Here is a 16,353-nt window from a genome sequence, read left to right as displayed (position 1 = left end):
ATACCTAAGCTAATCGGTTTAAAAGCTCATTAAATATAAGTAGGTTGGTGTGAAAAAATCATTTTGAAATTAAGAAAATTATATTTTTAGATCGTATGATTTATTTTCTCAAGTAGCCTGCTTACGCGTCTCTCGATAAGAATACAATCAAAATTCAACAATTAATTTTGCCACTCAGGATGATCATAAATTCAATACAGATTATCAATTTGGCCCACTTGAAATAATCATAAGAAATTGGCAAAAGTTAGAGCCAGATTAAGAGTTTCTCGCTCTCTTTCTGTTTTAAATAATCATAAACAAAAATAACTTAGTGATTTTATTAATTTTGAAAATGCACGTTTGGTGAATTAATGATATATATAATTTAGCTATAAATACTGATAGTTCTTTCTAGAATGACTAACAATTCGCTTGGTTGATTGTGGAAGAGTTCGTTGGTCCTGCATGTGAATAATCCACGCGCCATTTGCCCATGTTTGAAGACCTTGCATTATCAGATTTCCAATGGCGTTTGCCATTGCCATTGATAATACAATTGAAATTTTTAATATTTTTTATTCTGCGATTATTGTTCACATATAAATAACGTTAACTTTCTATATTATTTGTTAGTACGGCTTTATTTTCTTTTGGTGAAACATTCAATGAAATAAAATGAAAATTCTCACCCTTCTTCTAATTCTATATGCTGCAGGGCGTACGGCATCACTCGATAATTCAAATATTAATGTAAGTGAAATATTTAATCTTTTTACTATGTTGATGACATTTCATAAACTTAATTGTTGTAAATTTATATAAGCCCAGAAAATATTACATTTTAATTGAAACCACTTTGATCATTGAAGTTGTAATATCAATCAATCAAGTCAATTAAAATTTTAATTGACTTTTGTCATTATTTTTTAATTAATTTTTAAATTACGATTTTAATTAAAGCAAGTTATTATATACCCACCACCATGAATAATAGTTTCCTTTCAAAACTCTTCCATCGCAGCGTAGTACTAGAATATATAGAATTTCAGGCGGTTTGATGACAGATACTCCCCCAAGCAGATCGGTTCAATTAGTATGCCCCCCGTAGATAAATATAAATCAGATTTGGGATTTATAGGAATCATGTTTCCTTGAGTTTTAAAGAAATCTTAAACTTCTCATCTAAGGGCACAAGAAAATGCGATGAAAAATCGTCTTTGATGTGACTTCTAAATATGATCTGAAATTTAAATTAGAAAAATTTCGAAAAATAAAATCGATAAATTTTTCCTTTAGTATTATGTAAATTATGGACCTCTAGATTTCGTATTTCATAGAAAACGAATAAAATTGCGGCATATAGACGCCCAAGAAACCAAATTTGGAGATAAGAGGACTATACCAAAACATTAACCGATACCACATTAGGCACATCTGCACGCAAAGAAAGAATATGATCAACCCAAATGTATTTCAAGAGCAAAATGTTATTTCTGGATGGTGAACATGGAACATTTTTGTCGTAAAAATATTGTTTTCGCGGCAATCATATACCTGGTTGCCGAAATCAGGTACATAATTTCGAGAACATAACATGGTTGAGACAAACATGATACATGTTCACTGTCAAAAATTAAAATTTTGCCTTTGAAGCAGGTTTGAGGCGATCATATTCCTTTTCTGGGTGTATTTGTGATCGTAATCTATCAATTTTGAAATTCAGACAAATCGGAAAAAACCTGCAGTGTCTAGAAACCCAAGAAGTTAAATCGGGGGCACAAATATTTCTGGACTTATTTCTATAGAAAATCTTGTCAAAAAATCTCTAGAAAATTTTGACACAATTTTTTTCTATAGAAAATTTTGTCAATATTTTATTTCTATGGAAAATTTTGTCAAAATTTTATTTCTATAGAAAATTTTGTAAAAATTTTATTTCTATAGAAAATTTTGTCAAAATTTTATTTCTACAGAAAATTTTGTCAAAATTGTATTTCTAAAGAAACCCTTGTCAAAATTTTATTTTTATAGAAAAAGTTTGTCAAAATTTTATTTCTATAGAAAATTTTGTCAAAATTTTGTTTCTATAGAAAATTTTGTCAAAATTTTGTTTTCTATATAAAATTTCGTCAAAATTTTATTTCTATAGAAAATTTCGTCAAAATGTTATTTCTATAAAAATTTTGTCAATATTTTATTCGTATACAAATTTTTGTCAAAATTTTATTTTTATAGAAAATTTTGTCAAAATTTTATTTTTATAGAAAATTTTTGTCAAAATTTTATTTTTATAGAAAATTGTTGTCAAAATTTTATTTCTATAGAAAATTTTGTCAAAATTTTATTTCTATAGAAAACTTTGTCAAAATTTTATTTCTATAGAAAATTTTATCAAAATTTCATTTCTATAGAAAATTTTATCAAAATTTCATTTCTATAGAAAATTTTGCCAAAATGTTATTTCTAAAAAAAATGTTGTCAAAATTTTATTTCTACAGAAAACTTTGTCAAAATTTTATTTCTATCGAAAATTTTTTCAATATTTTATTTCTATAGAAAATCTTGTCAAAATTTTATTTCTATAGAAAATTTTTGTAAAAATTTTATTTCAATATAAAATAATTAATCAAGCTTGAGATCGTTTTTTGTATGTATTGGTTTCTTTATTTTTCAATATTTCAATATTAATTATTTTATATTGGAAAAAAGAAAGATCGAATAAAATCAAAATTTCTAATTAAACACGGAAAGCACGCCGAGAATAAAACAATGATCTATAATAAAATAAAGAATAATGACAAATCTCTAAGACGCAATATAAACAGACACAAAAATTTGAAAGTGAAAACCGAAAAGATTCACTCTTCAATAACATTTCTAATCAGATGTCGTAATCATGGAATTATACCTGAATTCATAAAAAATTCGATGAAAAACATCTACAATATTTTGGAAAATAAAGAAAAATCTAAAATTGACTTACAGCCCACACTCTTGCAATACATTGAGCATTTTCAAATAAAAATTCTGAATATTTTAATTAAGCACAGACATAATCTCCAGAAAAGTTACAAAGAAGAAGAGGAAAAGATAAAAAAATGGCTTAATGATCACCTCTCACAAGACGAAAACGAAACACTTGTTTCCTATCAAAACACATATATCAGGAAAATTAAAGAAAGAACAAATGAAATACAAAAAGGAAAATTCAATAAACTTTTAGAAAAACAACGAACTGAACTAAACATACGGGTTAATGAAAAATGGTTTGTCAACAAAACCAAAACGGAATTTCCATACGATATAAAATGGCTTCTATCTCTAGGACAAAAGCACGGTCTCCCAACTCAAAGAACAAAATTCCCTTTGTTCAAATATATCGCTGATGGAGAAAATTTAATCCAGATGAACAATGACAAGGAAGAGCAAGAAAAGGCTAGGACAAAATTCGCAACATCGGTAGAGAATCACATTAACAAAATGTCCCATAGTGGAAGAGAAAAATATATTATAAACACAGTGGAACGAACTAAAAAATTTTTAAATGCCAACAAGAATATTTACATACTAAACGCAGACAAAGGAAACGTTACAGTGGCCATGGAGAAGGAAGAATATAAAGAGAGGATGTTAAAAATTGTAGGAGATATGATGACATATCAAAGAGTAAATAAAGACCCCACACAAGCCCTACAAAAGAGAAATAATGAGTTAGTTGAAGAACTTTTCAAGAATAATATCATATCGGAAGCGGAAAAGAAGAACCTTAAGGCAGATAATGTGATAGCACCAAGGCTGTACGGACTACCAAAAATCCATAAAGAAGGATACCCATTGAGACCAATATGCTCTTCGGTTAAATCTCCGTCCTCGGAGATGTGTAAATATGTGGCAGATATTCTGAAATGCTTGACAGTTAAATCTAGATATAATGTTCGGGATTCAGTGCAATTTAGAGATAGGATAAAACACTTGACGATCCAAAAGGATGAGAAATTAATTTCGTTTGACGTAGTATCGCTTTTCCCAAGTGTACCAGTTGACGCAGCACTCCAAATAATAGAAGAAAGGTGGAATGAAATAACTGTGCACACGAATATGACAAAGCATCTGTTTATGAAAATACTACGTTTCTGTATAGTGGACAATCGATATTTTAAATACGACGGAAAAATATACAGGCAGAAAAAAGGCTTACCCATGGGATCACCAGCATCTCCGGTCATAGCAGACATTTTAATGGAAAAATTGTTAGACACATCTATGGACAAGTTAAAAGAAAAACCCAAAATTATGACTAAGTACGTTGACGACCTATTTGCGATATTAAAAGAGGACGAAATAGATAACACATTAAAATGCCTTAATGAATTTCATAAAAGCATAAGTTTTACGATGGAAATAGAAACGGATAATAAACTGCCTTACTTGGACATACTACTAATAAATGAAAATGGAAAACTTATTACAGACTGGTATCAGAAAGATACAGCATCAGGAAGAATAATGAACTTCTTTTCCAATCACCCAAGGTCCATGCTAATAAATACGGCCAAAAACTTAGTAAACAGAGTACTGACAATAAGCGATAATAAATTCCATAAAAACAACAGAAAAAAGCTGCAAAATATACTTCAAGAAAATAATTTTCCACCAAAACTAATAAAAGAACTAATTTCATCTTACAAACCCTACTTGGACAAAGAAAATATAGAGAAAGAACCCAAAATTTACAGATCCTTATCCTATGTAAAAGGAATTTCGGAAAGGATAACAAACTCTAACATAGTAGACAAAAATAAAGTCAATATTGCCCATAAAAATTACAATACACTAAAAAACATTTTCACAAAAACTAAAGACAAGACGCCTATTATGGAAACATCTAATGTTATCTATCAAATAACATGTAATGGAGATAACAAAGAACCATGTGACAAAATGTATATTGGAACTACGAAAAATAAATTAAAAACAAGACTGTGGGGACACAAATCAGACATAAAACTCCGCAATAACAACAAACTCCAAAAAACCGCGCTTGCAACACACTGTGCGACAACGAAACATCACCCGAACTTTGACGATGTGAGAGTATTGGAGAGAGAGAGTAGCAACAGCAAAAGATTAACATTAGAAATGTTGTACATTAACAATGTACCCACAGAGAAGAGAATGAACTACAAATCAGATACAGATAACATTGCTCACATATACAGACACATCATAGACAAGACAACTAGATATGCAAGTACTCAGCATCAGAGAAAGCAAGAGGGAAATCAGTGCAATAAAAGTAATAGACGAACGTAGTGATACTACTCTAGTTTTAAGCTTTATGTGTTGTTGTTGTGTTACACTTAAATGTTTTGCATACGTAAGTGTATAATGTAATTCCTTTTGTTTTTCCTGGTCTCCTGATACTTGTTAATTACAATTATTAAAATCTTTAATTATTTATAAAAAATTTGTAAACTAAAACCAATAGCTGTTATTACCACTAAAATTATTTGCGATTTTAAAAACAATTTTGAGAAAGAATTTTACATGTCATGATTAAAAATTATCAAACCACTTTTATTATAGATCGACTCCTGATGAAGCAATTCAATGTAATTGCGAAATATTGAAAAATAAAGAAACCAATACATACAAAAAACGATCTCAAGCTTGATTAATTATTTTATATTGGAAAAAAGAAAGATCGAATAAAATCAAAATTTCTAATAAAATTTTATTTCTCTAGAAAATTTTGTCAAAATTGTATTTCTATAGAAAACTTTGTCAAAATTGTATTTCTATAGAAAATTTTGTCAAAATTTTATTTCTCTAGAAAATTTTGACAAAATGTTATTACTCTAGAAAATTTTGTAAAAATTTTATTTCTCTAGAAAATTTTGACAAAATTTTATTTCTCTAGAAAATTTTGTAAAAATTTTATTGCTCTAGAAAATTTTGTAAAAATTTTATTGCTCTAGAAAATTTTGTCAAAATTTTATTGCTCTAGAAAATTTTGTCAAAATTTTATTTCTAATGAAAATTTTGCCGAAAATTTTTTTCTACAGAAAATTTTGTCAAAATTTTATTTCTATAGAAAATTTTGTCAAAATTTTATTTCTATAGAAAATTTTGTCAAAATTTTATTTCTATAGGAAATTTTGTCAAAATTTTATTTCTACAGAAAACTTTGTCAAAAGTCTATTTCTATAGAAAACTTTGTCAAAATTTTATTTCTATAGAAAATTTTGTCAAAATTTTATTTCTAAAGACAATTTTGTCAAAATTTTATTTCTGTTGAAAATTTTGTCAAAATTTTATTTCTGTTGAAAATTTTGTCAAAATTTTATTTCTATAGAAAATTTTTATCAAACTTTTATTTCTATAGAAAAATTTTTCAACATTTTATTTCTATCGAGAATTTTGTTAAAATTTTATTTCTATAAAAAATCTTGTCAAAATTTTATTTCTATAGAAAATTTTGTCAAAATGTTATTTACATATATAGAAAATTTTGTCAAAGTTGTATTTCTATAGAAAATTTTTGTCAAAATTTTATTTCTATAGAAAAATTTGTCAACATTTTATTTCTATCGAAAATTTTGTTAAAATTTTATTTCTATAAAAAATTTTGTCAAATTTTATTTCTATAGAAAATTTTTGTCAAAATTTTATTTCTATAGAAAAATTTTTTCAAAATGTTATATAGAAAATTTTGTCAAAATTTTATTTCTATAGAAAATTTTGTCAAAATTTTTTTTTATAGAAGGGAGCCACCGTGGTGCAATAGTTAGCAGCCCGCCGTGGGTTTAAACCCAGTTTCGACCAAACACCAAAAAGTTTTCCACCTCAGTAATGCTGGTAACATTTCTGAGTGTTTCAAAACTTCTCTAAGTGGTTTCACTGCAATGTGAAACGCCGTTCGGACTCGGGTATAGAACGGAGGTCCCTTGTCATTGAGCTTAACATAGAATAGGGCAGCACTCAGTGATAAGAGAGAAGTTCACCACTCTCTCTCTCTCTCTTAGACTGAATAGTGAGCCTTAAGTGAGCCTTAAATATCGATCTGCCTCTATACCTAAACTATCCTATATAAACCGATCAAGAAGTAAACGAAAAAATGGCTATAAGTTATTATATTGGAGTTTTTTTTTTATTTCCAGGATCCCATTGTCGAAGATAATAGTGATGTTTTATGGAAAGTTTTGTACACCAAATTAAATATCATTCTGAATGTCACTGGCGTCCTGGGTGAAAATATTGCAAATTTACAAGAAAGGTTTGTATATACAAAGAAAAAAATATTGTTTGCCTTCAAACACGAATTCAATTGGTCCAATTACTTTTTAATAGAAATTTCTTTAATCACAGAAATGATAGCATCAATCACGAACTTCAGTTAAACAATTAATTGATAAAATTATGTGTTTTTTTTTTGTTTTAACTAAAAAATAGCTGAATCAATTAAATTTATAATTGAAAGTTTTTTTTTTAATTTCATTTGGAAATTGTTGATGATATTTTTTCTGTGCAACATGGTATGGGAAATTATAAATTCAAAATATATATATTTAACAGTCTCTTTTTAACTCACTATTAGGCAACTTGAGCAAGAGCAGCGTACAAGAACTTTATGGGAAACTATGAATGCGGATGTCAAAAAGTATATGGATGATAGCTTTGCAGAACTACGGAAAAAGTAAGTCAATAAATAATGGTCTAATAAAGGAAGAATGGACCCATCATTGGCATAGCTAGAGGGTTCTGAACGGTTCCCAATTTAGCTGAACAACAAAAATCTTTTTCTTTTCTCCTCTCCTCTCTGTTCTTCTCTCAGTAATGCTGGTGATATTTCGGAGTGTTTAAAGGAATCTTGTCAATAAGCTTAAGATAGAATCGGGCAACACACTGTAAAACCAAAGTTTGTATCCAAAGATTTTTAATGCCCATGCGTACTTTTTAAGTAAGAACAAGTATATACGGCCGTAAGTTCGGCCAGGCCGAAGCTTATGTACCCTCCATCATGGATTGCGTAGAAACTTCTTCTAAACACTGCCATCCACAATCGAATTACTTAAGTTGCGGTAACGCTTGCCGATGGCAAGGTATCTTAAAACCTCCTAACACCATCTTATAAATTGTATGTAAGTCCATACGTGGTATATATTAAATCAAAAAAGATCGATACAATACGTATATAATTCAGTTTGACAAAGTAGACATAGAATTTTGACAAAATTTTCTATAGAAATAAAATTTTCACAAAATTTTCTATAGAAATAAAAATTTTGACAAAATTTTCTATAGAAAGAAAATTTTGACAAAAATTTCTACAGAAATAAAATTTTAACAAAATTTTCTATAGAAATAAGCTTTTGACAAAATTTTCTATAGAAATAAAATCTTGGTAGATTATTTTTGGCTCGAGTGGCAACCATGATTATGAACCGAATAAAATTTGAACAAAATTTTCTATAGAAATAAAATTTTGACAATGATGAAAATTTTATTATGAACCAAATAAAATTTTAACAAAATTTTCTCTAGAAATTAAATTTTGACAAAATTTTCTATAGAAATAAAATTTTGGTAGATTATTTTTGGTTCTAGTGGCTACCATGATTATGAACAGATATGGACCAATTTTTGAGTGATTGGACCAATTTTGGTATGGTTGTTAGCGACCATATACTAACACCACGTTCCTAATTTGAACCGGATCGGATGAATTTTGCTCCTCCAAGAGGCTCCGGAGGTCAAATCTGGAGAACGTTTTATATGGGGGCTATATATAATTATGGACCGATATGGACCAATTCTGGTACGCTTGTTAAAGATCATATACTAACACCATGTTCCAAATTACAACCGGATTGGATGAAATTTGCTTCTCTTGGAGACTTCGCAAGCCAAATCTGGGGATCGGTTTATATGGGGGCTATATATAATTATGAACCGATATGGACCAATTTTTGCATGGTTGTTAGAGACCATATACCAATATCATGTACCAAATTTCAGGCGGATCGGATGAAATTTGCTTCTCTTTGAGGCTCCGCAACCCAAATCTGGGGATCGGTTTATATGGGCGCTATATATAATTATGGACCGATGTGGACCAATTTTTGCATGATTGTTAGAGACCATATACCAACATCATGTACCAAATTTCAGCCGGATCGGATTAAATTTTCTTCTCTTTGAGGATCCGCAAGCCAAATCTGAGGATCGGTTTATAAGGGGGCTATATATAATTATGGACCGATGTGAACCAATTTTTGCATGATTGTTAGAGACCATATACCAACACCATGTACCAAATTTCAGCCAGATCGGATGAAATATGCTTCTCTTAGAGGCTCCACAAGCCAAATCTGGGGATCTTTTTATATGGGGGCTTTATATAATTATGGACCGATGTGGACCAATTTCTGCATGGTTCTTAGAGGCCATATACCAACACCATGTACCAAATTTCAGCCAGATCGGACGAAATAGGCTTCTGTTAGAGGCTCCACAAGCCAAATCTGAGGGTCCCTTTATATGGGGGCTATACGTAAAAGTGGACCGATATGGCCCATTTTCAATACCATCCGACCTACATCGATAACAACTACTTGTGCCAAGTTTCAAGTCGATAGCTTGTTTCGTTCGGAAGATAGCGTGATTTCAACAGACGGACGGACGGACGGACGGACATGCTTAGATCGACTCAGAATTTCACCACTACCCAGAATATATATACTTTATGGGGTCTTAGAGCAATATTTCGATGTGTTACAAACGGAATGACAAAGTTAATATACCCCCAAAGTATGCAAAAATTGGTCCACATCGGTCCATAATTATATATAGCCCCCATATAAACCGATCCCCCGATTTGACTTTCGGAGCCTCTAGGAGAAGCAAATTTCATCCGATCCGGCTGAAATTTGGTACATGGTGTTAGTATATGGTCTCTAACAACCATGCAAAAATTGGTCCACATCGGTCCATAATTATATATAGCCCCCATATAAACCGATCACCAGATTTGACCTCCGGAGCCTCTTGGAAGACCAAAAAATATCTGATTCAGTTGCAATTTAGTACGGGGTGTTAATATATGGCCTCAAACACCCATGTACAAATTGGTCAAAATCGGTCAATAATTATATGTAGGCCACATATAAACCGATACCTAGATTTGACCTCCGGAGCCACTTGGAAGAGCAAAATTCATACGATTCGGCTGAAATTTGGTACGTGATGTTAGTATATGGTATCCAACAACCATGCAGGAATTGGTTCATATCAGTCCATAATTATATATAGCCCCCATATAAACCGATCCCCAGATTTGACCTCTGGTGCCTTTTGGAGAAGCAATATTCATCCGATCTGGTTGAAATTTGGTATGTGGTGGTAGTATATGATATTTAACAACCATGCCAAAAATGGTCCATATCAGTCCATAATCATATATAGCCCCCATATAAACCGATCCCGAGATTTGGTTTTGGAGCCTCTTGGAGGAGCAAATTTCATCCGAGTCAGTTGAAATTTGGTACATTGTACTAGTATATACCTAGTATACATAACTTTTTTGTCTAATATATACCACGTATGGACTAACTCAAAATTTGGAAAACGATGTTAAGAAGTTTTAAGATACCACAACCCAAGTAATTCGATTGTGGATGACAGACCAAAGCTTTCGTCAATTGTGGTATATCGCCTTTGCTCACCAGTTTCAGATTGTCTCCTCTACTATAATAAGGGATTTTATCCACTATTTGCCGCAGGGACTTCACACAAGTCTCTGACGCAATCCTCAACATGAGGAGGTCCCGATTGAAGTCACTGCTTGTTGTCTGGGCTATTGGCCCATCTTCATTAGACATTACATAGTCCAAATCCTCGATGTACGTTTGCTGATTTTTGGGTATTTGGCCAAATGCGCTATCTTGGCTGTTAACTGGGTAACTTGCTTCTCGATCATCTCAGGGAGGCACCGTGGTGCAATGGTGCCTTGCATACACAAGGTCGTGGGTTCGAGTCCTGCTTCGACCGAACACCAAAAAGTTTTTCAGCGGTGGATTATCCCACATCAGTAATGCTGGTGACATTTCTGAGGGTTTCAAAGCTTCTCTAAGTGGTTTCACTGCAATGTGGAACGCCGTTCGGACTCGGCTATAAAAAGGAGGTCCCTTGTCATTGAGCTTAACATGGAATCTGGCAGCACTCAGTGATAAGATAGAAGTTCACCAATGTGGTATCACAATTGTCTAAGTGAGCCGGATACATCGGGCTGCCACCTAACCTAACCTAACCATCATCAGATTCTTTCTTTTCAACTTTCGTCGATGTGTCTCTACACGCAGAGAAGGAATATGATCACCTCAAACATGTTTCAAGAGCAAGATGTTATTTTTGTATGGTGACCAGGTAACATGTTTGTCACTAAAATGTTATTTTCTCGTCAAATATAAGCTGCTTGCCGAAATCAGATACATGATTTCCGAGAAAATAACATGGTTGCGAAAACCATGTTACATGGTCACCACCCAAAAATAACATTTTGCTCTTAAAACATGTTTGAGGTGATCATATTCTTTCTCTGTGTGTCTCTGTGTAATCTCTTCCTTCTCGTGGTAAGTCTTGCGCTAACCTCATTGACATTCTTATTGACCAATAAGTTGGGTACCTCTGAACCTCTTCATCTTCTCATGCCAGCGATAATTTTCCTATGGACATAGGTTTCAATAATTTCGACACACTGTTCTCTAATTTCAGGCAAGCAGAACATGAAAATAAACTCTCGGATATTGTCCAGAAGCTTGATGAGTACCATATGGAATCTACCAAAAGGTAACCTTATCTCAAATACTTCTATATTTAGAAGCCAAAATAAAATCTCTTCTCTTTCTTGTTTTCCATAATTTTAGATTTGATGATCTCACAGACAGGTTTGTATTCCAATAAAAAAAACCAGCATTCTAGAAATTTAACAACTCCACTCCCTATCACGGCTCCATTTATTGCAGACAAAATAATCAAGAGGATTTGATATTGGCCATTAACAATCAAACTCAAAGTCAATCCTGGACCACTATACTCCAGCGTTTGGATGGCTCAGTGGATTTCTATCGTGATTGGAATGATTACAAAAAGGGTTTTGGTAACCCACCGAATGGTGAATTCTTCATTGGTTTGGATAAATTGCATGAACTTACCTCCGAAAGTCCCCAAGAACTTTTAGTGGTACTAAGAGAATGGACTGGTGAAATGGTTCATGCCCATTACGATCTCTTTAAAATTGCTGGAGAAAATGAGAAGTATGCCATTACCTCTATTGGTAATTATAATGGTGATGCAGGTGATTCCATGGAATATCATTTGGGTATGCCATTTTCAACATACGATCAGGATAATGATATTTCAACACGTAATTGTGCCACCTATTTCCGTGGAGCTTGGTGGTTTAAATCATGTTATGCTAGGTATTCGCAGTGATAATAAAAAAATGCTAGATTTAATTTTTTTGTAATCAATTTTAGCCATTTGAATGGACCCTATCGTTTGGAAGCTGCAGCAGAGCAAGCTGGAGTTAGCTGGGATAAATGGAAGAAAGATTATTCTTTCCAGTATGCTGTCATGAAGATACGACCAAAAACCTTCTGGAAGAAACTTGAGGAACCCGAATTATAAATTGACGGAGTTTCACAATGGAGACTATCATGGTTGTTCGAAATCTATTGTTGGTGATAGAATTGTGTGTTAATAAAATACCCAAAATACAACCATTCAGCTAAACAGACCATTTTTGTTTTTGCTTTGAGCCTAGTAATGAGGTCATATTTCCGCACGAAAATTGTTTATGCTCCATATAAAAAATGAACAATCGCCATTTTCTTCAAGCGGTGACATTTTTGTGTCACAACTGAGCTACTCAGCGTTACTGTTGGAAATTTTCAAAAAGTGACGCAAAAAGTTTCAAGGATATTCTCTGAAATAATTTGTGATTTGGCTTCGTGGCCTTGGTATATTTTCGTAACTTCTTTAATATACAAAGAATTTTTATAGTCGATATCTGCTAGATCACTAATTGCAATTTAGGTCTTATTTAAAAAATTTTTGTGTATTTGTAATAGAATATTTTTGTTAAACATATTATATATCAGAATTATAGTCTGTCGAAACTTTTTTAAATTAGGTCCCATGGGATCCATCATCAATTATTCTTTGCGGTCGCAATACAAACCTTAAACTAGTCGAAAAACCGATTTTTCCAAATTTTGAAAAGACAAAAGTTTCCAAAGTCTACTAAAGGGCTCCGTATGAGCTGCCCAGTAATTTGGCCAGAGATGTCTGTTGGTGTTGAAGCAGGTATCAAACAATCCAAATGATGAAGATTGCAGATGGGAACACAACAAACAGCAATAAATGTGGAAAAACTTAAACCAATTTTTTAACATTTGCACAAAATTCACAAGAAGTAATTACACTTTTCTATTAACCGGCGAGCATTTTGATATATAAATATCCACCACAACAAACAACAACTGACCTAAGTCAATGAACATTGGCCGAGGTTACACATAAAATTAAAGTAATAATTCACAATAACGATATAAGACCCAATAGGATAGATAATTTCATTAGAGTGGCCGTTATTGTATTCAAGATATTGTTTAAACTAGAATAGTTTGCAACACGACAAGTTGGAAAAAGAGAAGGGCAAACAATTTAGCTTGTGTTCAGGAAGGCGTAAATAGTCTGAAACTTTTAAAAATGGATAATGATAACCAACGTGTTCCTGATTTGAGTGTAATCACTCTTAAATCAGTCATAAGAGAATGCAACGAGGAGGTATTAGGCACGGATGGAAAATGCAGTACTATAGTACTTTTTTCAATACTTTTTCATCCTTTTACCTTTTGTGTAGACATTTTTGTGTCGATAGATTTATGGTACAATAGTTTTGACAAAATATTTTAATATTTTGATAAAGCCTTTAACAAACTTATTTGCTAATAGTCTTTTACAGACAAGTTCATGCGGGAAGAGAATCTCGATTTTGTAAAAGCCATAGTCAATAACACGATTTTCTTTAATTTCAAGAATGTTTTAGTCAAAAAAATCATGTGTTTCTATATTACGCTCGCACACGAACACTTTCTAGATAAGAAGTTATCGATCGCGTACTAAAATAATGTGAACCATTACAGTCAGGTGGAAACTGGAGACAAAAATAATCTACCAACATTTGGAGAAAATCTTTATTATTTATTTATATAGCAAAAATTTGTCAAAATTTTATTTCTATAGAAATTTTTGTCAAAATTTTATTTCCATAGACAATATTGTAAACATTTTATTTTTATAGAAAATTTTGTCAAATTTTTTTTTTATATAAAAATTTTGTCAAAATTTTATTTCTATAGCAAATTTTGTCAAAATTCTATTTCTATAGAAAATTTTGCCAAAATTCTACTTCTATAGAAAATTTTGTCAAAATTTTATTTTATAGAAAATTTTGTCAAAATTTTATTTTTACAGAAAATTTTGTCAAAATTTTATTTCTGTTGAAAATTTTGTAAAAATTGTATTTCTATAGAAAATATTGTACAAATTTTATTTTTATAGAAAATTTTATTAAAATTTTATTTTTATGGAAATTTTGTCAAAATTCCATTTCAATAGAAAATTTTGTCACAATTCTATTTCTAAAGAAAATTTTGTCAAAATTTTATTTTTATAGAAAATTTTGTCAAAATTTTATTTTTATAGAAAACTTTGTCAAAATTTTATTTGTGTTGAAAATTTGGACAAAATTTTATTTCTATAGAAAATTTTGTCAAAATATTATTTCTATAAAAATTTTGTCAAAATTTTATTTTTTTAGAAGATTTTGTCAGAATTCTATTTCTATAGAAAATTTTGTTAAAATTTTATTTTTATAAAAAATTTTGTCAAAATTTTAATTCTATAGAAAATTTTGTCAAAATTTTATTTCTATAGAAAATTATGTCAAAATTTGTCAAAATTTTATTTCTATAGAAAATTTTGTCAAAATTTGTCAAAATTTTATTTCTATAGAAAATTTTGTCAAAATTTTATTTCTGTTGAAAATTTGGTCAAAATTTTATCTCTATAGAAAATTTTGTCAAAATTTTATCTCTATAGAAAATTTTGTCAAAATTTTATTTTTATAGAAAATTTATTCAAAATTTTATTTCTATAGAAAATTTTGTCAAAATTTTATTTCGGTATAAAATTTTTCCAAAGTTTTATTTCATAGAAAATTTTGTCAAAATTTTAGTCCTAAGAAAATTATGTCAAAATTTTATTATTATTATTTTTTGTTTTTTTGAAAAGTTTGTCAAAAGTTTATTTCTATAGAAAATTTTGTCAAAATTTTATTTCTGTAGAAAATTTTGTAAAAATTTTATTTCCATAGTAAATTTTGTCAAAATTTTATTTTTATAGAAAATTTTGTCAAAATTTTATTTCTATAGAAAATTTTGTCAAAATTTTATTTCTATAGAAAATTTTGTCAAAATTTTATTTCTATAGAAAATTTTGTCAAAATTTTATTTTTGTAGAAAATTTTGTCAAAATTTTATTTCTAAAGAAAATGTTGTGAAAATTTTATTTCTATAGAAAAGTTTGTCAACATTTTATTTCTGTTGAAAATTTGGTCTAAATTTTATTTCTATAGAAAATTTGATCAAAATTTTATTTTCATAAAAAAATTTTTCAAAATTTTGTCACATTTTTATTTCTATAGAAAACTTTGTCAGAATTTTATTTTTATAGAAAATTTTGTCAAAATTTTTTTTTTATAGAAAATTTTGTCAAAATTTTATTTGTGTTGACAATTTTGTCAAAATTTAATCTTTATAGAAAATGTTATCAAAATTTTATTTGTGTTGAAAATTTGGTAAAAATTTTATTTTTATAGAAAATTTTGTCAAAAGTTTATTTCTATAGAAAATTTTGTCAAAATTCTATTTCTATAGAAAATTTTGTCAAAATTCTATTTCTATAGAAAATTTTGTCAAAATTTTATTACTATAGAAAATTTTGTCAAAATTCTATTTCTGTAGAAAATTTTGTCAAAATTCTATTTCCATAGAAAATTTTGTCAAAATTTTATTTCTATAGAAAATTTTGTCAAAATTCTATATCTATAGAAAATTTTGTCAAAATTCTATTTCTATAGAAAATTTTGTCAAAATTTTATTTCTATAGGAAATTTTGTCAAAATTTTATTTCTATAGAAAATTTTCTCAAAATTTTATTTCTATAGAAAATTTTCTCAAAATTTTATTTCTATAGAAAATTTTGTCAAAATTTTATTTCTATAGAAAATGTCAATATTTTATTTTT

At 29.7% G+C, this 16,353-nt stretch overlaps 1 protein-coding gene and 1 long non-coding RNA gene across 3 annotated transcripts in view; one reads left to right on the top strand and one right to left on the bottom strand.

Moving 5' to 3' along the window:
- LOC142230086 (uncharacterized) overlaps positions 1-13,487 on the bottom strand; it is a 237,170-nt gene extending 223,683 nt beyond the window's left edge. The window contains exon 1 of one of the 2 annotated variants that reach the window (XR_012720574.1): positions 13,223-13,487. This is a non-coding gene — a long non-coding RNA (uncharacterized LOC142230086). Of the gene's footprint in view, positions 1-961; positions 1,204-13,222 lie in introns of those variants that run through there. The other variant, XR_012720573.1, reaches the window with a different exon arrangement.
- Positions 615-12,778, top strand: LOC142230084 (ficolin-2-like). Its single transcript, XM_075300717.1, has 7 exons — positions 615-732; positions 7,143-7,258; positions 7,580-7,678; positions 11,755-11,829; positions 11,907-11,927; positions 12,006-12,461; positions 12,519-12,778. The coding sequence occupies exons 1-7, from the start codon at positions 658-660 to the stop codon at positions 12,667-12,669; spliced, it is 993 nt and encodes a 330-aa protein (XP_075156832.1). The 5' UTR covers positions 615-657; the 3' UTR covers positions 12,670-12,778.
- Positions 13,488-16,353: the final 2,866 nt, after the last annotated feature.

This window comes from Haematobia irritans, chromosome 3 (genome assembly GCF_050003625.1).
Source record: "Haematobia irritans isolate KBUSLIRL chromosome 3, ASM5000362v1, whole genome shotgun sequence".
Taxonomy (NCBI): domain Eukaryota; kingdom Metazoa; phylum Arthropoda; class Insecta; order Diptera; family Muscidae; genus Haematobia; species Haematobia irritans.
The sequence above is the reverse complement of the archived record's forward strand: the minus strand, read 5'-3'. Positions and strand labels throughout refer to the sequence as shown.